A 19,795-nucleotide genomic window follows, 5' to 3' on the forward strand; every position below is an offset into this window, starting at 1 on the left:
ATATCCGGATTGTTTCTTGGAATAGGTGCGCACGTCTTAGAGCCAAGCTGACTCTGTTTGAACGAGTGTGTGTGGAAGCGTCTGGAGCTGGAGCGTTCGATGAGGCTGACATGTCAACCCAGCTGGACATGTCAGCTTCAGAGAGTATACAAGGCCGCACCCGCCCCGTCGCATTTTCCTTATGGCAGACATGAATTCTGCCATGCGGTCTGGGGTTTCGGTAAATCTTGGGCTTGACGAGTCCAAGTGGGCGACGGGCATCCGCCTGTCGCTCCCTGGGCCATGGATGCTCGCTGGAGTGGTCACCTTCTTCATCCTCTCCGCTATCGCATCTGTGGTCCTCGCGCGGCTGGGTCTTCGCCGCGCATTCTCTCTGGTTCAGCACATGGGTCTTCTGTCTGGGACGACTTCATTGTCAGCTCTCGGGATCATCTGTGTGCTGTCTGTCCTTCGGGACTCGTCGGTGCTTGTGTCTCTGGTCTGGCTGGGTGTGCATGTCTCCGTGTCTGGGACGCGTGGTAGCGGTGCACTCAAGTCATGGTTGGGCTGTCTGGTGTTGTGGGCTGCCGTCGTCAGTGTCGGCGGCGTGTCTGCCATTGGACTGGTCAACGCGTCAAGACATCAATCTACACAGCAACGCGGTCTCGGACGGCTCGTGCTATGGATATGCGGACCTACTTCGGTGTTCTGGGTCAATGCCATGCTGCAGTACTACTCATGGAGCCGGTCTGCTGGATGTCACTGGTTGGCGTCTGGCACTCTCGATCCTTGGATGCATTTGGCATGGTCTCCATCGGTGGGTGCATACGCATCTGACCCCTCACGGTGTATTGATTCCATCTGGGTAGGAATTGGTTCGTCCGGCGCAGGAGTGGCTCTGGGGCCAGCTGTACCGAGTCGCAGGCTACAGCAAGGACACGTCGCGCACCGCTCGGACGGCCATCGTACGCGTGATCACGCTTGTGGAGGCGTACGGATTGGTCAAGTTGGGCGTCGCGGGGTACATGCCGTGTACGTCGACGTCAGTGTTCTGGGTCACACAGTACAGCGCGGTGTCGACGACGGTGATATACTGCGGGCTGTGGTGGTGCGACATCGTGATTCGCGAGAGGTGTACGCCTCGTCGCGGTGTTCTCCCCTCGAAGCCATCCTCGACAGTACTGGTGAGTGTCCTCGACGCTAGTTGACGTAGTTACTCACGTAGGACAGTCGGATGATGAGTCTGACTGGGACAGCGACCTGGACCTGTGGTCTTCAGACTCTGAGGACGGCTCCAGTGACAGCGACAGCGACGACGACGGGTTCTTCACTTCTCGTCCTCGTACTCCTACGTTGCGCGTCGGATGGACCTACACTTCCGGCACATCGACTGGCGTCGTCAGCTCAGAGGCCTCGGGCTCGGGTCTGACCGTCGTGGACAAGCTCGATGCTGTGATGTGCAAGAGCGCGCTCGACAAGACGGCGAACAAGACTAACGCCGACGTCAACGACGAAACGTCGGGAGCGCAAGCAGACATCGCAGCAATCATGGCCGACACACAGGCAATGGTGCTCGAGGAACTGCTGAGGACTGTCGAAGGTGATGTGGAGCGTGGCAACTTCCGTCTGGAGGAGCTTGCTGCCGAGGCCGAGGAAGTCTCTGGGCAGCTTGAGCATGCTCTCCAGGCGACAGCGGATGCGGAGGAATGTCAGACAGTCTCTTGTCGAGAGATCGAGGTCACGACTGTGCGCCTGCAGGACCTCGAGGCATGCATATCGATGCTGGACGGCACTGGCAGGGATGCGGAAGAGCGGTTCCAGCGGGAGAAGGCTGCAGTCGAGGTATGCTTTGTTGCTGACTACGTAGCTCCTGTCTGATGGTGCTCTGTTGCAGGCGCTGATGGACGAGGTGCGACGGGATGCGGGCGTTGCAGCTCATGGTCTGGAGAGCGAGGTCGAGTGCGTTCGTGCAGAGTGCGAGGTCAAGGATCAGCTGGCAATGTCGTTCAAGGAGCGCATTGGACAGGTTGCGCGAGAGGATCAGGACATGCTCCAGCACCTGCAGTGCGAGAGGCAGCTGGTCGAGGTGCGTGGACACGCATTGGGTCTTGTCGCATTGGCCTGACTGCATTCAGGACGAGGTCAAGCTAGTGCGTGAGGAGGTAGCAGCAAAGGGATGTGCTATGGAGAGGAAGGGCGTTGCCGTTGAGCAGGCGCAGGCTGAGCACGCTCAGATCAAGGTCAGTGATATCAGTGTTTCCGATGATCTCACTATTAATATGTGCCCACAGCATGAGTACGACGCGGAGGTCATGGAACGGTCTGGGGTTGTCAAGCAGCTTGAGGTCGAGGTCGGTGCGAAGACGTCCGAATTGAAGGTCGGCCGGGGTACCCTGGAGTCCATCGAGGAGGAAATCGGCACGTTCAAGGCGCACTGCTCGGGGCTCGAGCAGACCCAGCTGCAGAACCAAGCAGAGAAGGAAACCATTGAAGCAGCCTTACAAGTCGTCAAGCAGGAGGTTGAAGCCAAGGAATACTCCCTGCGTGAACTGGCTCTGGAGGTTTCCAGAGTGACGCGATCCTGCAATGAGTTGACGGAGCGACTCGACGCTGAGGAGAGCAGCCTCGAACTCCAGCGCACAAAGGCACACTTCGCCGAGGAGACACGCAAGGACAAGATCAGCCAACTCGAGGCGAAGCTGGCCGTTTCTGACGCTACGAACGAGCAGCTGGTCGCTGACCTCACCACGGAGCAGGTGGGCCTCGAACAGCGAACAGCGGAGCTCAAGGCCCAGGGCGCCGAGCTCGAGACGCGAGCAAGCGGTGTTCAGGAGGACATTGTCGCGCTCGAGGACACCCACTGCAGCGTCAAGGATGAAGTGGCTGTTCTCAAGGAGCAGACTTTGATCCTGGCGGACGAGACGCGCAGGGCGGAGGAGCTGTTCGAGGGAACGCTGGAAGATGACCGATGTGTTCTGACGGAGTTGGAGGAGGAGGAGGCGGAGCTCAAGGCCGCTCTGGGCGAGGTGCACGCGAGCGAGCAGCGCCGGATTGAAGCACTCCGGGAGCAGCTCCCGCAGCTGTACGAGCAGTACATCTCGGCTGGGCGCGGCTAGACACATGGATACCGGTAGGAAGCTTCAGCCAACAGCCATAGGTTCACACTGGGAGATCTGGTCCGCTGGCAAGGTATGCGGGCACATCTCGGGTCATTGAAGTGTATAATCCATGGGATGTACGCATGGCTTAAATTTATCCTCGTGTGTTGGTTACTTGGTGACTCAAATGTGTACACCGCTGCTTCTGTGTGGCATAGGCGTTGGGAGGATAGCTTTGTTGTCATCCTCAGAGTGAGATCAGCGCTGCTCAAATCACAGAACATCAAGTTAGGCTGCATAAGACACTCGGAATTACGTGACAGCTTCGGGCGTTCCAGTGATGCTAGCCGTGCAGCATCAATACAATGCTGAAATAATGATGTGCCAACCCGTAGCATGGGCAGTGGCCTGCAAGCCAGCCGATGGAGTTCGCGCACAGACGTTGCCATCAACATTGACGCCGTATCATTGCTTTCATACAGAAAACTATGTTACAAATATGTTCCAGGATACCGGTGATGTTACAATTCCGCAATGAATCCTACTCACGTACAAATAAACCCCCGCACGCGCGTGATTGTCGTGTTCTCCATCTTCCATCTCAAAGTCTTTGTCCTATCCGTTTACACCTTCAAAACGCACGGCCGATCAAGATTTGCTACTCCGTCAGCACCGGAGGTGAAACCCTGCTGTATACCCATCGCATGAGCAGTCGATGCCAGAGATATACCAGCCGCAGCCGACACGTCTCCTCGGAAGGCCTCCTCCATGTTCTGCATCTTCTGTATCTTCTTCAACGACTCCCGCAACAGCCCGTCGAGTTGCGCACGGAATTGCGCCTGCGAAGGGAGCATCTGCAGCGGATGGCTGCCTTTCTTGCACTCCGCCTTGTGCTGAGACCAATCGGCCGCCTGGCATGCAGATCCGCAATACAGGATCTGCGTCAGAAAGCGTCAGGTTACGCCAGGGAACATCGAATTCGCAACAGCTCACCCTCTTGCAGCCGGTGCAGATCTTCATCTTCGCCCCGTCAACGCCTTCCACCGCTAAACAGCCAGATGCTTCGCACCGCTTGTATAGCGGTCCTCCGTCGTTCGCAACCTTCGCGACCTTCTCGATCTCAATCCGAGGTCGCACATCAATCGATTCGGGTCTCGTCTCGATGTACAGATCTACGCTGTCGTTCCACGCCTTTGTGGCATTCTCGCATCCGACCTTCGAGAGAGTATTCTCATACGGCCTGAGGATGCCAGAGTCAGACGCACGTACCTCACGCGCTGCAGATTGATATACTTACATGACAATGTACGGAGAAAGCTTCTTCATGACAGCGATGAAGGCAATATCTCCAAGCCCTTCGCGAGAAAGTGTGTCGATGATGTCTCCTACGTGACGCAGCTCGGCAGCGGCCCGGGCCCGGATGAACGCCTCGTCGGGGCGTCTGCGTCGCACGTAATCCGAGAATGCGTCCAGGACGCGACAGAGCTCTGGGTCGATGTTGCGCGAGTCGAACGTCGCTCGGCTAAGCCATACGCCACCGACCACGAGCTTTTGCTTTTCGTCGGACCAGCTCTCTGAGAGCAGCGCAGAACGCTTGAGGCAGCACTTGCCGTACTGCTTTCCAGAGGCGCACGGGCATACAAAATCTACCGGATATGGCTGTGCACGAGCAGCATGACACTGCGCTAAGGTCTTTCCTGAAAAGCAAGGACAGAGGCGCTCCGGACGCTTGGGATTTGCATGGGCTGCCAGGAGCTCGGTCAGGTGCTCCTGCACTTCGGAGTCGCTGAAGAGAGACATAAGGTTGGAAGAACCTTGGGGGGCAGGATCTGCGCCGTGCTGGAGAAGCATGTCGACGAGTTCCCATTGTCTGGTCCCGCACGCAAGCTGGAGACAAGTCTCGTTCGCGGCGGATTTGATGTTTGGATCTGCATGTTGTTGTAGGAGTACATGAACTATTCGTGTCAAGCGCCACAGCCTATTGCGGGGTTGGCCTACTGGGTCGTCCAGGAACCCCGGAGGGAAAGGAGGGTACTGACACGAGCTAGTCCTCCGGGGTTTCCAAAATGCCTCCATCGCATCGAGTACCAGTGCCAGCGTGAAAAGAAGAGGTGTACGCCCTCTAGCGTCTTGGCAGTTGACCATTATGCCCAGACGGATGCACTCGTATGCCATAGGGACGTCGGTCATCATCACCGCAAGATGGAGAAAGCTACTATGATCTCCTTCCCCCAGTACGCCGAAACTGTCCATACGACTCGTGGGATCCTGTGAGCTATTAGGGTGCGAGGGGACGACATCGCATGTCGGATTCGAGGCACCACATAGGACCCCACAGCGATACCCGCCGAAGAGCTTCGAATAGATCAAGGACACATCCGACGCAGAGTTGGGGATCGTGTTCAGGCCAATGTCGTCGAAAATAGACTGAGGAAGGCATATGGGTGTAGCAGGATGTGACTTTGGGGCTGCCATCCTAGTTCTGCGATCGCGTAGAGAATGTTGATTAGTATATGCGCGATCGTAATCTTGAGGTATGTAGTAGGCTTACGGGGTGCAAATGAGGGGGGGGGGCTTTCTGCGCACAGGCCAGCAGATCCTGGGTTTCGGAGAGACTAGCACTAGCACTAATGACTGCAGGTGGGACTTGGTCAAATTCTGCACGCAGATTCCCAGTTAGGAAGCCCGCCCACGGTGTCTATTGCTATACTCAGGTTAATGGTCCGAACGTGCCAGCCCATCAACAAAATCCCTATTTTTTGAGTCGAGGTCTTCTTGAGGAAACAGCATGATTGAAGGATGTGAAAGAGAAACGCTCGTCGTTTGTAGCTACCGGTGTGAGATCATCTGCAGCATTTGGTCATGATGTGGCATAAGCGCCCGAGCTTGGAACAAGTATCATCGATTTAAGACTTTTTATGACGACAGAAGATGGAAACTTGGGAAATTTATCCTCACATATGTGCGATTGGCATGTAATTGGACCATCACGCGTTGGTGTCCGTGCTAAGTGACCGAAGAAGGATTGCGTGTGCGGCGGTGGCGGGATGAGAGCCGGAGGCGGCTATCTGAAGCTTCTTGTCAAGTTGAGCCACACTGACAGACAGGGAAGCGAATGATACGTGATCACGACGTTGAGACTTGCCATTGGTGTTAGGCATTCAGTATTGAGTGCAAACGGACGACGAGCTCGGTGGTGCTGGGGACTCTGAGAGAAACTTGGAAGGTAGGACGTGCGCACGCTGGAATACCTTGCCTTCATGGTTACGCTTGACGGCACGGTCGGGCTGTGACACAGGCAAACCTAGTCAAATGGGGTAGAAAGAGGGTGGCCCGTGTAGATTATATACGCGTCTCCATCACCATTTTGGTACCCGCTTGAAGGTATTATACTTACGCCGTAATGCTTTCCTAAGTAGAAATGCAAGTTAGTCCTCGAGTGCACACGCCCCTCTGGGCCGTCCGAGAGACCCGGCTGACGGTCATTGACCGTTGTACCTAGGAACTTAGGTGGATATATAAATATCACATACCGGGCTGACCACTTTGTATCGGTCGTTAATATGGGTTTTTGAATGTTTGTCAGATGGCCGTGAGGGGGAAGCGGCAGAACAAATCAAGCCGCGATGAATGCAATCTAAGATTCATCATACTTCTTTGAAGAGCACGTACGTAGGAGCATATCACTAGACATATATGATATAACAGCACAATACCCTAGGGTATATTACGATGCGCACCCGCATACAGGATGTAAATACAGACCCCCAGCGCGCACGCGGGTATTGTACAACGATGACCAAAAACACCACAGCACACAGCACGAAAGCAAAGCATCCATGCAACCTATCCTTATGCACTTGACAGTCAGCCCTACCCGTCGTCGTCACTTCCGCCATCATCATCCGCCCCCTCGTCGTCATCGTCCCCGCCTTCCATGACGCCTGTGCCCCCATTCCACTCGCGGTCCCACAGCGGTACACCGAGTGCATCCAGGTATTCGGGCTGCACTGTTAGGGTATGGTGACCAGGCGCTAGACTCTGGCGTGCGATCTCAAGCCGCGCGAGGTAGCCCTGACGCTCAGTGAGAAGAGCCCTGATATATTCAATTGCTATGAAATGTGTCAGTTGACCGTGACGAGGCGTGACGAAAGCGAGCGAGAGCTGTCAAGGAAGCTCAGATCGATGGAAGGACACCTCCGTATTGTGAAGACGCCAGCCGCGTCCTCCCGGAGCGAAGAGCATACAAACACATGAAAGCGACTTCATGCATATCGCAATGCACTCATGCTGCCATTCGCAGCGCTCGATGCTGATCCTGTCCACCCACGAGCACAAAGCAAACACTCACTCTTCGTCAACACCACGTTCTCGCTCCTTGGCCCCGCACGTCCATCCAGGCTGCTCTCCTCGCTCTTCTTCCGCCGCCGCTTGCCCTTGCCCGCGCTATCTGCGTCCGCTGCGGAGCCCCCGCCGCCGTCCTCCGCAGCAATCGCTGTGCGCAGATCCGGGACCGCGTTGCACAGCGCCTCATATCCACGCCGGATGTTCGCACGGCGCTTCTGCTCGCTCTGTATGTGGTTCTGCCGCTTCTGCGTCGCCGACAGCAGCGCCGGCTTGGGGGCGGGAATCTTGCCCGCCCCGGCGCCTGTGCCGGCGAATGCGTCCGCAGCGCCAGAAGACGTCTGGCGGCGCGTCTTGGTGGCACCGCTACCCGGGGGCGACTGTCGTGAGCGCTTGGAAGCGCCTGCGCGCTCGTCCAGGTCAGGCGAGGATAAGCGTTTAGACGTGGTCGTGGCGGGAGCAGACGTCGAATGGGACAAGAGCCCGCGTGTCGGCACGCCGGCGTCAGTGGTCTGGGAGAGGCTGTTGAGGTGGTCGGCCAGAGGAGGCAAGGTGTAGGAGGACGAGGATCGTGTTCGCGTGGACGGGGCATCTGTATGAGACCGACCGCTCGAATGATGAAGTTCACCGTGTCGCTGAGAGGACGAGGTGTCTGTGGAGGTGTGCGACCGCGAGGATCCGCGCGACGCTGACTCATGCCTGTTGTTTGGCCCCGCCGTGCCAGGACTAAGACCGCTCGAGCCCAAATTCCCCGTGCCCGATCTACCCTTGGAGCCCGCCTTGCTGCTCGGTGCGCCGATCACGGGCCCGCCCTTCGCGAGGAGCTCCATCGTGGCTTTGGCGAGCGCATCCTTGCCCGTCTTTATCTGGATCTTCTGCGCGAGCTCGGGGGAGATCTCCTGGAACTCGACGCCCGCCGTGCGGTCGACGGAGGTGAGAAAGGTGTTGAAGGTGAGGGACTCGGAGGGGGACAGTAGGCTTGACATCGTGCGGCCCTCCTTTACATAGTCGCCCGCCGATGGCGGCTTGTGATAAACCAACGAGCCCCCCGCGCCAAGACGCCTCGCGCTGCACACCACGTGATCTGGGGCAGCGCGTCGCGCAAACGGCATCTCCCATTCAAGTTCCCCTTGCACTCCCCGCTTGTTCGCTGGGCTTGACATCGACCGGGACACAGAGGGCGGCCGCGCACTCGTTGCACAATGTCGAAGGAACCCACCCGCCACCAGCTCTCCGCCCGTCTGGCCTACAATGCGCGCACGCCCACGTTCCTCCTCAAAATGCAGCAGCGCGTCTCGGGCGCGCGCGCGGACGACGACGACGACGACGATGACGACGAGTACGAACACGACGGCTCCGGGCGCCCGCCGATCCCTAAGCGGCCTGCCATTCCCGAGCGTCCAGACGACGATCCCGGCAGCGCAAACGAAGACGACGGCGACGAGAAGCCGCAAGTAGTCGTGCTGCGGGAGGGGAAACATCTGAGTGCGCGGGAGGTCGAGAACGAGAAGCGGAAAGGTGCGTGATGCGCTGTGTTGAGTCCGGTTTGTGTCTCAGCCCTTGCTCGTCAGCAAAGGGCCTGCCTCCCTTGCCCGACCCCGACGCACAGAACGAGCAGGACCCTCCGGCCGGGAAGACAGACACAAACACAAAGCCGGCAGGCTCTGAAAAGAAGGCGCCGACCCAGGGCCTCTCGTTCTCGTCCTCCAGTGCGGCCCCCAAGACGAAAAACGCGAAACGCAAAGCAGTCGGGGACGCGAGGGACGACGAGCCGGGGGACAGGAAAGCAGGCCCTCGCACGAAGAAGAAAGCGAAGAAGGCGCAAAAGACGCTGCTCTCGTTCGGCGATGGCGACGAGGCTTAACACCTCGCGATCCCCCTCTCGGCGTGTCAAGACATCGGGCCGTCATCGACCCATGTATGCTCCATGCCATTACCGGTCGGGCGATCGCACTAACAGGCCGGTGCAGATATCGATGTCGTGTTGGGATCGCAGGCCGCCAAGTGGCCATATCGTCGCCTTGATATGCGTCCTCCGGTCCACGGTTCATCATGTTCCTCACCGCAATCATGCTCAGGCACCGATATGTCAATGCTCGCAGAGGTCCCGACTCCCGACGCGACCCCTGAATGTATGTCTCGATCGTCCTGGCCGTAGTCTCCTGTAGGGTTCCTTCGTCGATGCGGGCGATATCATATATGCCAGAGATATGGCTGGACTCCGCTGGAACGAGGCCGGAGCTGGCATGTCCATTACCCCTCATCCCACTTACCCGGCGCTCTTGCATGTGATAGCCAAGTGTCCATCCCATCGCGTTGCACCGGAACCGAGTAGCTAAGGAACCTGTACTGTCGAACATGATATCGATGCACAGGGGTAAAAATGGGAGCATTCTGACCACGCGTACATTAATAGAGCCGCCGCAGGGTTCCCGGCAGCTAGCTTGAAGGTATGAAGGAAAAGCAAACATCACAGATCATGCAAAATCATGCAAACAAAGAGCAACAACAGTGCAACAGCCCAACCCAACCCGACAGCTCGTAAGTCCATGCATGCGTATGTGGTCCATGAGAACGTAAAGTCCGGCCGGCGAGAGCCCCTCACGACCGCCTCCCCAACACCGACAGCCGGTTCCGGACCCTCGACACCATGTTGAAGTCGCCCGCGGCGAGCGACAGCACAGACAGCCGGCTCGGTGCACGCCCGTGTCTCGGTGGCGAAGGGGCGTCCCGGGACGACTGGGACGCGACCGACCCACGCGTCGTCGAGGTGGACGACTCCTGCCTGCGCGAGCGGGAGCGCGCCTCCGCCTCCGCCCCGGCACCCACTTTTTCACCGGCGTTAGAGAGGTTGGCGCTGTGGCGGAACGCGGACGCCCTCACGCGCACGGGACTGTGCGACGGCGTGGCGGGCATGGCGGGCGCGCTCTTCGCCGCTGCCATCGTCTGCGCTTGAGGCTGAGGGCCGCCTGGTGGGCGACGCCCTCGCACTGTCCGCTTGTGCGCCGGGAGCGCGAGCGTGACGTCCAGCTCGCTGGCGACGAGGTCGTCGAGCAGCGCGACGGCGTACTGCGGGATGGGTGCATCGTCGCTGTCCAGTGAGGCGAGGATCTGCGCCCTCGAGCGCGGTGTATCTGGTGGCAGGATGGCCGCAGTGCCAGCGTGGTTGTGCGCGGGGGTGTGCTCGGGTAAGGAAGGCAGCGTGCCAGATTTGGCCGCACGGCACGGTGTGGATGGCGCAACCGGCATCGCGCTGGTGGTGGTGCGCGACGAAGACGGAGACGTGGGTGCAGGTTCAGAGGAATCCGGCGGGCTTGCACCGCTATTCGACTTGTCTGGTGGGCCGTCCATGTCTGCCGGTGCACGCTTGAGCGGGGAGCCAAACTGGCATGCGTGGGCACGCAGCCGCAGCGAGCGCACACGGCTGATGACCTTCCGTCGCTGCGTAGTGGCAACCGGCGTATGGCGCCCCACGCGTGAAGGGAACGCCAGTCGCGTGGGCGAGCGCTCGAAGAAGCACGCGAGGTCGGTGTGCCGCCGCAGGGAGGGTCGTGTGCTCGCGTCATTCGTATGTTGCGCTGTCTCCGCTTGCAGTTGAGGGTGTTCTTCCCGAGCAGCGAGCAGGGCAGCGAGTACCGTCTGTACGGTGCGCATGTGCTCCTCCCGTGCTATGCCTCTTCGCTCTGCCATCCACCTCTGGCACTGCATCGCGGTCCACTCCTCCGGCGCGACGTCCGCTTGTGCGCCCGCTTGCCGCCGGTCGAGGGCGTCCCGCAGCTTCGCCACCTGCTCGGATGCCTCCTGCGCCTGTGCGCGCAGTAGCGCGGCGGCGCGCTGGAGTGTGCGAATCTGCTGGTCCAGCGGAGAGGGCTCGGAGCATATTGTGAGCGTCGATGCGAGTGCGGACTGGGCGCGGGTGTAGCGCAGCTGACGGCGGGTGTGCGGGCTGAGACTACGGGACGGCGCACGGGAGGGAGAGGAGAGGAGGGCGTCCGTCGCCTTCGGGGTGGAGATGGAAGGAGCGACGCGTGTGGTTTCGGTGGTTCTTTCATGAATGAGCATAGCGTCATGCTAAGGCGGTCCGTGGCAAGGAGGCACTCACAAGGAAGGTGTAGTGGATGGGTTGCGCTCAAAGTTCAGCACTGGTGTCCGGCCCTGTCGATAGTTGCAATAAAGCGCCTTGTCAGATTGAAAGGGGCACACACCTCGAGGAAGACGCTAGGCAGACGTTTGTGCGGGACCACCAGCGGAGGTGCTGTAGCATTGTCGTGCTGCTTGGCGTAAATTCCAGTACGATTCTTCCTGTGTACGGTGCCGTTGACATCTCGCAGCACGCCTGTGTTCATGTCGTGACCAGGAAGAAAGGGAGCTATGCTGCGAGCGGCGGCATGCAATGGGGTAGTGTGGTGCACAGACAGACTCCGCGGTCAGACACGCGACGCGACTTGAACATGTCCGAATCATTTCCCTGATGCGATCGAGACCAGGAACGATCAATCTCGTACGCAACGACAGACGCGCACGTGTGTTCATGCCTCTAACCGTCTGCAGAACTCAACACTTACCCGGTGCTTGAATAGCCTCGGTCGCCAATTCGTTCGAGTTATGAGAGAAGATGATTGTATGCGAGAGGGAAGATGCATTTCTCGACATCGACGTCGGCTTATAAGAGTACACAGAAGCGCTGACAGGAGTGACATCATACCTGTCTGCGAGAAGTGAATGACGCGCACAGCAACAAGAGCTTCACGCAGGGAGAATTCCTTGGCTTCAATTTCCTGCTTGACGACTTGTAGGGCTTGATTGCGCTGCCTTGCAGAAGACGACCCAAGGAACGCAGGTATTCTAGACAGCAAGGCTTTAGAGACAAAGCTCGTTACGCTTACCATCAAACTGAGCAGTTCTTGGTTCCTCAACCCGTGCGGGGACTCAATACGGCTCAGGAGGTCCCTGCGGAGGAGGAGCACAGTGCAGAGCCTGGGCGGCGAAAAATGACGCTTGATCCGGCAGCCGTTCGTCTAAAGAAGCGCATTGGTATCTATCAGCTGAACGCTGACGTCAAGGCTTCAAAGGGCCGAGCTCGAAGCACGGCGCATGTAGCTTGTCAGCAGGGCGGAGTTGGCAGAAGCCCGCATGCACAGAACCCGCGTCTGAGGCCGGCGGCAATCTGTGGTCCCTGCCTCGCACTATGCTCGAGGAAAACATACCATTGCAGTCCGTCTGGCAGATACATTCTCCTCATTGGTGCCCAACGCTTCGACATCGTGTAATACACAAAAGTCTCACTGTTCCTTTCTGTTACCGTATACACATATGATCACCACTATCAATAGACATCCGGGAGGTGAAGCGATGGCATGCCCACTCACGGTCATAAGTGGATGTGAAGTGTAGCTGTCGGTCCGACAGCTACACTTCACACTCGCTTACGACAGTGCGGGAGGCGCAATGGTTATCATCTGCATGGATAGGGTCAATGGCGATCAGAGCCCGGGGCCTACATCAATTGAGTCTGTACCGCGGGTAAATGTGTTCCGTAGTATACAACAATAGTGCCTGCACTTCCTTGCGTTAAACAAAAGGAGCCAGATATTAGCAGACAATAACAAAACAACCTAAACATTGGATGCTGCCTGATCAAAAATCCATCTGCTACCATAGTACACACCACGTAAAAGGGAATAGGTATCAAACACGATGTTAGAAGCCCAGTCATCATCACGCGGTCGTGGTCTCCACGCCCTGTGGACATATGGGACGCGCTCACGGATTCTCTGCCACTGGGCAAGAGCCTCTTCAGCAGTTGGCCTCAATTCAGGCTGCCGACGAGTCATGGGTTCAATGAGCGGGAGGAAGAAACCCACGTTCGCGAATTTCTATATCACGTCTCAGTGAATGCAACCCGTTAATCAGCTTAGCGCCTACGTCGTGGAAATTGCGACGGAACAAGTTCCCTATGATGAAGATGTCGACCTTGAATGGATCGTACGGAATGTCTGCAGACAGCTCAGGCACTTCCCGATCCCTCCCGTATGGTCCGACTGCCAGCTTCGGATGTGTATCCGGCGGAATGTGGACAGATATACCAAAGTCGATATAGTAATATTTGATCGGCATGCCCTTGCGGGAGTGCCGAGACGCTGGAGTCATTCCATCTGGAAGGAACAAACCATGAACAGGATGAAAACCCTCGGGAAACAGTGCATTAGCATCCATCTGCAGGTTCTCGTAAGAACAGTCCCTAAAGTATCGTTAGCGCTTGTTGCGAGCGGTAGCAGGACGCGAGACGAGTCACCGATGAGCAACGCCGTGCTTGTGCAGAAACACCAAGCCCTGAGGAGAACGTCACAGCAAGCACTACGGTTGCGACTCGCACTGACCTCCAATAACTGGGTCGCAAGATCCAATATGTCCCACACAGTCTCAAATGGCGGGTCATCGATAAAGCGTAACAATGGCATAACCATGTACGACACTGCAGCATCGTCTTCGTCCTGGAACAGGTCCAGGACAGGCACGCAGTGGTTAGCCGGGTCGTCAAGTAGATCTGGAGACGAGAGCATTGTAGCAATCTTGGATTCTTGATCCCCCGTCTTGACTCTCTTGATGTATACGAGCTTCCCGTCACTAATCCTCGTAGCGTCAATGAGGTGCTGACGTAGCTACAGCCAATCGGTGAGGATAAACTTCGTTTCTGTTTCCTATCACAGCTGTCACTCACAGGTATTTTGATCGAGTCCTCGAAATACATCGGATGTTCATCGAGTCCTTGCCATGAAGGCACCCATTCAGGTCGGTATCTTGGACGCAACATATAGCCCCGCGATTGGAGGGATTTCTGCCGCTCCACCCATCGTGACTCCCATTTATTTTGCTTAGAGTAGAGGCGGTGAGCCTCTGCAAGCCGAACCCGACGTTCCTCTGGCGTCTCAGGCATGCGCACAAGCCAAAACGCTTGGAGTCGTAGATAGTTGCGGAGGATGTCTTGCTGTGACGGACGACGGACTGTCACAGGACACCTGCTGATGATGAAATCTACATTTATATCCCGCAACAAGCAAACATATAGTGCTAAGACGCGGCGGGCGCCGGCCCGCGAAACGCGGGCGGCGGCACCCCTGTCGTGTGAGGTCACAGGACACCTGCGGTTGCGTCATTTGTTTAAGTTTTGTTTATGTAATCGTGTCCCTGGACATGCACGTGACATGGGTGCAGGGAGCGACATGCTTGATGGCGAGTGACTCTGAGGGCATTTGGACAGCACGGCTGATGCCCAGAGTGCAGCAGGCTCCTAACCATCCTTTCCTCTGGTCGGAGGGGGCCTTCATCCGAGAGTGAGCTGCAGTGCTAAGTTGTAGTCAGCCACAATCGGCATTATCCAACATATTTCATGATCCGATCATTTCCAAACCCAGTGCTCTCATTTGCCCCCACCTCCCTATGATGGCTGGCAGAAAACACGAGTAAACAACGGAGCCATGCTCGGACAATGTCGCTTATTCAGGTTTTGCACTTGATCATTGCCCCCATATAAAAAAGTTCATTATATTCATGGTCTGCCTACGAGAGACTAGTTTTGCACTCCTCTTGGGGCCCTCCACCTCCCGGGGAAGGATGGGAAGGAGCCTGAGAGTGCAGGCCAGCTGCGAGGATGTGGCCTGGATGATCTGATGGTTGCTGTCATTGCACGAGATCACATGAGAAACATCCCTGAAGCAATTCTGCATGTCCCATGAAGTGCTACTATGTAAGGTGAGATCCTCTGCACTGCCCTGCGAGAATGACAGGCACTCTCGCAAAAATGCCTCCGCAGAAATCCTTCATGAAACATGCGGAACAAGCCATGAATCTGACACAGCGCATTTAGTCCCAAGGACATGTCCCAGGCTCATTTCAAGCCCTGAAGGGACCTTCTCAGCAGTCTCCAAAAATTGGTGAAGGCATTCATATACTGTGCCATACCGAGTATTGGCAGACCCCTCAAGTTGGCACCCTTGCTTGATTGGCCCAGAAGCCAAAATTATTGATCAGATTGCGATCATCCTGATAGATTCCGGGACCTCCTGCTCTCCGATTGGCAGTAGGTCATGCCTGCTGACTTAGGGTGTCTGCTAGTATGACATGTAGGAATGCATGAAGGTTCGGTTTCATGAGCCAGAACACATCTGGAATGGCAGAGTAGTGTAGGGTAAATAATTCATCAGCATGTAAATTACCGTTTTTTACAGACCCAGGTTTTGGGACCCCGTTGTTTACATGGTCAAAAATGTAAATTACAGTAAATCACAGGACTATTTGCCCTTCGGCACATGACTCCCTCCAGACTATAAAAAACAGTAAAAAACAGTAAAAAAAAGTGTAAACATATGTTAAAAAAGCCTCAGGGAGCATCTGTATTGCATGCATGGGCTTACAGAATTTCTAGTATATGCTGCAGAGTACCTACAGATCCCAGTTAGATTGCCACAATGCCTTACCATCTTCTGCCTTGTTCACATCTACTACTCCTGAACATCCATGTGCAACTGCTGTGGCTTCCCAGCCCTAGACAATGGTGGTGATGTTGCAAGCATCTTTAGAAGGTCTGGATCATCAAGGTTCACCTCACTGCATGCAGGAATCAATTTTCTTGCACAAAATATTGATTTAAAATTAAATTAAAAGTGAATAGGACCCATTGAATCTTATTGATGTAGAAATCTAATGGAAATTGAAGAGAATTCAAAGAAAAATTGAAAGAGACAATGAAAAATGGATTACATAATCGATTTTCCTTCGATTTCACTTCCATATTAGGCGCCAGAATACTGATTAGGTAAATCAACTTTTCTTTTGGTTTTAATTTAATTTCTTGTATTAGAAAATTGATTACTACATGCAGTGCCTCGTTTGCAGCAAGAAACCCAGACTGTCCCTGGATAACTGTAGCAGGCCCATCAAACCACTCCAGTGTATTGTCATCATCCAGTTCCTCCAGCTCAAACTCCTTGACACTACCTGTATGTCTTTTCTTGTCACCCTTGAGATGGTTGCATAAAGTGCTCTCAATGTTGTAGAAGCACACTGATACAACGGTCTATACTCCTATGTCGATGCCTGACTCGTAGACGACGAGCGAGGGCTTATGGACAGTGCGTCGTCCTGAAGATCGAGCAAGGAAGTCGAGAATGACCACTACCCCAAGCGAGGAGGAGCAGAGACTTGAATGAATAACCAGGTCGAACTTAGGGTTCGACCGACTAATGGTACAACTACTTATACAAGTACCGACTGCGCACGGACCATCGTGTCTATGTGGTCGTGTTAGTGAAGAAAGAAACGTAGTGGTACGATGCCGAGTACGAAGTGCGCACGGACCCCATTATGTAAGCTACATAATGTTCAACCTGCGGGTGAGCGCTAAGACAGGCGCCAGTATGGGCGCTAGTAGTACAAGGAATAGAATGGAAAGACAAATGTTTCATTACCCCCCTGCCAGAGTCGAAGTCCCATTCGACTACTTACTGCTCACCATCTCCGTATAGCTCCCAATCTACGCCGTCATCCTTTTCTTCGTCGAACCACTCGTTGCGCGCATTCCTCCCCACGTTCATCCATTCCTCGCCAGAGAGGTGCTTCTGATGCGGCCAGGAGCTGTCCCACGTCCATTGAGTGGTGTCGGGTGTCCAGTCGGGGTCGACTTTGCGAAAGACAACGGGTGTATCGGGGCGGGGGCGCGAGGGTCCCGCGATGGGACTGGTTGGGGGTTCGGGGTTAGCGCTGCGCGGTGGAGGAATAGGTACCGCTTTCATCTGCCTCTCTTTCTCCTTCCTCTCCTTCGCCTCGTTGATGATTTCCTCGAGGAACACGTTGTCAACGACCACCCCCACGCGTCGCGCAGGTTCTTCAGGTGGTGTGGATACATGTCGCTTCATCGGCCTGGTTCCACACTCTCGCTCCAGGTGTCCAGGGGTTTCTTTTCCGCATCCTGCGCATCGTACGTCTGGACAGTCCTGTACCCAGTGTCGAGACGATCCGCATCGCCTGCAGCTTCCCTTCAGGGTCCAACCAGGGTTGGGTTGCCAGTCAGCCGGGATGGTAGTGCTCCGCGGCGTTGCTTGGAGGAAAGGGGATGGGATCGGGGGGCGCCTGAAAGCAGACGTCGGTAGGGGTGCGGGTAGGGGTAAGTACGCGTTGGGGATGGCGCGCGGGATGAATTTGTTGTGTTGTGCCCGGATGCTGCGCGGTAGGAGCGGTTGAAAGCGATGGGCAACTTTCAGATTGTCGAGTCGAATGAGCTCGGTGAGGACACGGTCGTCCTGTTGACGTACGAGTCGCTTGTGATGGTCGATGGCCTCGTCGGCTGCCTTGACAGCCTCGTCGTATTCATGGCGAGCGGAGAGGTACGCTTCTAGTGCAGCGCGATCGGTGGCATTGGTTGCCTCGGGGTTGTGGGTTTTGAGCTTATTGAAGACGTTGGTGGGGTTGCTGAGGAGTAGTGTCAGCAAAGTGCTGTCGCCGACATGGGTGTGCTTAGGGGTGTAGATTGAGATTCTCTTCCCGCCTTCGGTTGAAGGGGCGTTGAACTAGTCGAGGAACGGGAGGGTGGAAGACATGTTGATGCGAGTGGGGATGTAGCGACTGGGTAGAGCTGCTATCGTTTCAGCTCAAGTCCTTCCTGTTCTTATACTCCGTCAACACTTCGTCCGCCGTCCCAGTCAGGTTCGCTTCGGGCTCCCATGAGTCATCGGCAGTTGAGTAACCCTTCCACCTGATGCGATATTCCCGGCGTCGCATCCTCTTGTTCTCTCGGTGTCCGATGATGGCTTCGACTTCGTAGTTATCTTCGCCCTCGATAAGGTCAGGAGGTGGCCTCGTGTAGTTCGGACCATGGATCTCTGTTTCTGAGTAGGGAGATAGAAGCCATTCGTGGAAAACGGGGTGGACTCGCCAGGTGCTAGGGAGGTCTAGCTTGTACGCGACTGTTCCGATCTTGTCTAGGACTTTGAACGGCCCTTCTCGCCTCGGGGCTAGTTTCCTGGATGGGTACGGCAGCTTCAAGTTCCGGGAGTCTAGCCATACCAGCTGACCTTTACGGAAGGAACCCCCCTTCCTTTTTACTCTCTTGGCCAGGACGTTCTGGGCCATCTCCATTGCCGCATGTGCTTCCTCACGGATGTTTTGCAAGTCCTTGAGGCGATAAGCTGCTTGCAGCGTGTTTGATCCGGGGTGCGCGGTGGGTATTCCGCAAGGTTCATATCCCATCATGAGTTTGAATGGGGACATCTTCGTCGTGGAATGCTCGCGGGAGTTGTGAGCAAATTGCGCAGTGTGAAGATGGTCAGCCCACTTATCCGGATCATTGGCAGTGAAGCAGCGGAGGTAGATCTCCAGCTCTTGGTTTACTCATTCTGTCTCGCCATCGGTTTGCAGATGGAATGCCGTACTCATGGCTGATTGAACCCCAGTCATTTTGCAAAGTTCTTGGAAGACTTTGGACGCAAATTGCGGTCCTCGGTCGCTGATGATCTTGTCTGGGAGTCCAAACCACTTGTAGACCTCTTGGTACATTGCGTCTGCCGTCCCAAGAGCATCAATTGTTTTGTTACATGGGATGAAAATTACCCCCTTTGTAAGGTCGTGGTCCACTACGGCCAGAATTGAATCGAAGCCGTTGGACGGTGGCAAGTCGGTGATGTAATCGCACGAGAATGTGCTGAAGGGCTTGGCATTTGCGCGGGGTCGAATGGGGGTGATGGGCGGTCGGGCTGGATGTGTGTTAACCTTCATTTGCTGGCAGATGCCACAGCCGTTAACATAGCGAGCGACAAACTGGGCCATGCTCGGCCACCAGTAGTCACGGCGCAAGCCGAGGAGGGTTTTCTGAACACCAGGGTGTCCTGCGGAGGGGAGGTCGTGATAGTGGGAGACAAGACGTTTGCGAAGAGACTCATCTGGGGGTACATAGACCCGATCCTGGTATAGGAGGAGGTCATCATCGATGGACCAGTCTGTTCCAGTGCGTGGTGTTCCTCCAGTGCGCGCCGCAGTGAGGCCTTCCTTCATTATTGGGTCGTCCTTAAAGGAAAGGATGGTGTCGCGGGTGTCGATGTCGATGGCAGCGACCCATACTTCTGGTGGGAGCATAACGACGTCGGTGTTGTCATTAGAGCCGTCGTCATGGTCTGGTCGGCGGGAAAGAGCGTCGCTCTGCACCATTTGGGTACCAGGAACGTGTACCAGGCGGAAGTCAAACTCAGTCAGTTTACTCGCCCAGCGTGCTTGTCGTCGGTTCATGTCTTTGGCTTGTTTCCAATATGTGAGGTTCTTGTGGTCACTGAGAATCGTTACTGGGTATGGGCTGCTGATGAGGTAGTGCTTCCACTCATCTAGTG

At 55.9% G+C, this 19,795-nt stretch overlaps 7 protein-coding genes across 7 annotated transcripts; 2 read left to right on the forward strand and 5 right to left on the reverse strand.

Annotated features, from left to right (window-relative positions):
- Positions 1–181: 181 nt before the first annotated feature.
- On the forward strand, positions 182–3,262 carry POSPLADRAFT_1173168 (hypothetical protein; the record flags this gene model as incomplete). Its single annotated transcript, XM_024488220.1, has 7 exons — positions 182–796; positions 849–1,011; positions 1,044–1,163; positions 1,205–1,821; positions 1,874–2,065; positions 2,115–2,219; positions 2,271–3,262. 7 exons carry the CDS (start codon positions 182–184, stop codon positions 3,093–3,095), a joined length of 2,637 nt encoding a protein of 878 aa, XP_024335696.1. The 3' UTR covers positions 3,096–3,262.
- A 251-nt stretch (positions 3,263–3,513) lies between these two features.
- Positions 3,514–5,559, reverse strand: POSPLADRAFT_1075779 (hypothetical protein). Its single transcript, XM_024482854.1, has 3 exons — positions 4,375–5,559; positions 4,071–4,317; positions 3,514–4,015 (listed from the first exon to the last, which is right to left on the reverse strand). Exons 1-3 carry the CDS (start codon positions 5,550–5,552, stop codon positions 3,701–3,703), a joined length of 1,740 nt encoding a protein of 579 aa, XP_024335697.1. The 5' UTR covers positions 5,553–5,559; the 3' UTR covers positions 3,514–3,700.
- A 1,391-nt stretch (positions 5,560–6,950) lies between these two features.
- On the reverse strand, positions 6,951–8,584 carry POSPLADRAFT_1075780 (hypothetical protein; the record flags this gene model as incomplete). Its single annotated transcript, XM_024482855.1, has 2 exons — positions 6,951–7,189; positions 7,429–8,584. The coding sequence occupies 2 exons, from the start codon at positions 8,582–8,584 to the stop codon at positions 6,951–6,953; spliced, it is 1,395 nt and encodes a 464-aa protein (XP_024335698.1).
- A 39-nt stretch (positions 8,585–8,623) lies between these two features.
- On the forward strand, positions 8,624–9,285 carry POSPLADRAFT_1059996 (hypothetical protein; the record flags this gene model as incomplete). Its single annotated transcript, XM_024481218.1, has 2 exons — positions 8,624–8,939; positions 8,993–9,285. 2 exons carry the CDS (start codon positions 8,624–8,626, stop codon positions 9,283–9,285), a joined length of 609 nt encoding a protein of 202 aa, XP_024335699.1.
- A 737-nt stretch (positions 9,286–10,022) lies between these two features.
- On the reverse strand, positions 10,023–11,828 carry POSPLADRAFT_1075781 (hypothetical protein; the record flags this gene model as incomplete). Its single annotated transcript, XM_024482856.1, has 3 exons — positions 11,627–11,828; positions 11,524–11,576; positions 10,023–11,466 (listed from the first exon to the last, which is right to left on the reverse strand). Exons 1-3 carry the CDS (start codon positions 11,765–11,767, stop codon positions 10,023–10,025), a joined length of 1,638 nt encoding a protein of 545 aa, XP_024335700.1. The 5' UTR covers positions 11,768–11,828.
- A 1,187-nt stretch (positions 11,829–13,015) lies between these two features.
- On the reverse strand, positions 13,016–14,358 carry POSPLADRAFT_1184617 (hypothetical protein; the record flags this gene model as incomplete). The annotated part of the gene is made up of 5 exons (XM_024489091.1): positions 13,016–13,297; positions 13,347–13,662; positions 13,717–13,754; positions 13,802–14,083; positions 14,143–14,358. 5 exons carry the CDS (start codon positions 14,356–14,358, stop codon positions 13,037–13,039), a joined length of 1,113 nt encoding a protein of 370 aa, XP_024335701.1. The 3' UTR covers positions 13,016–13,036.
- Positions 14,359–15,712: 1,354 nt separating this feature from the next.
- Positions 15,713–18,016, reverse strand: POSPLADRAFT_1152070 (hypothetical protein; the record flags this gene model as incomplete). Its single annotated transcript, XM_024486617.1, has 6 exons — positions 15,713–15,745; positions 15,836–15,852; positions 15,899–15,965; positions 16,297–16,484; positions 16,933–17,888; positions 17,988–18,016. 6 exons carry the CDS (start codon positions 18,014–18,016, stop codon positions 15,713–15,715), a joined length of 1,290 nt encoding a protein of 429 aa, XP_024335702.1.
- Positions 18,017–19,795: the final 1,779 nt, after the last annotated feature.

The sequence above is a fragment of the Postia placenta genome (assembly GCF_002117355.1).
Source record: "Postia placenta MAD-698-R-SB12 unplaced genomic scaffold POSPLAscaffold_13, whole genome shotgun sequence".
Lineage (NCBI taxonomy): Eukaryota > Fungi > Basidiomycota > Agaricomycetes > Polyporales > Adustoporiaceae > Rhodonia > Rhodonia placenta.

Bases quoted from the DNA above. Each gene is read 5' to 3' on its own strand.
- POSPLADRAFT_1075779 (XM_024482854.1), bottom strand. From the start codon at position 5,552: ATGGCAGCCCCAAAGTCACATCCTGCTACACCCATATGCCTTCCTCAG. The intron at 4,318-4,374 runs GTAAGTATATCA...TGGCATCCTCAG, and splicing joins CTTTCTCCGTACATTGTCAT to GCCGTATGAGAATACTCTCT. The intron at 4,016-4,070 runs GTGAGCTGTTGC...TTTCTGACGCAG, and splicing joins TCTGCACCGGCTGCAAGAGG to ATCCTGTATTGCGGATCTGC.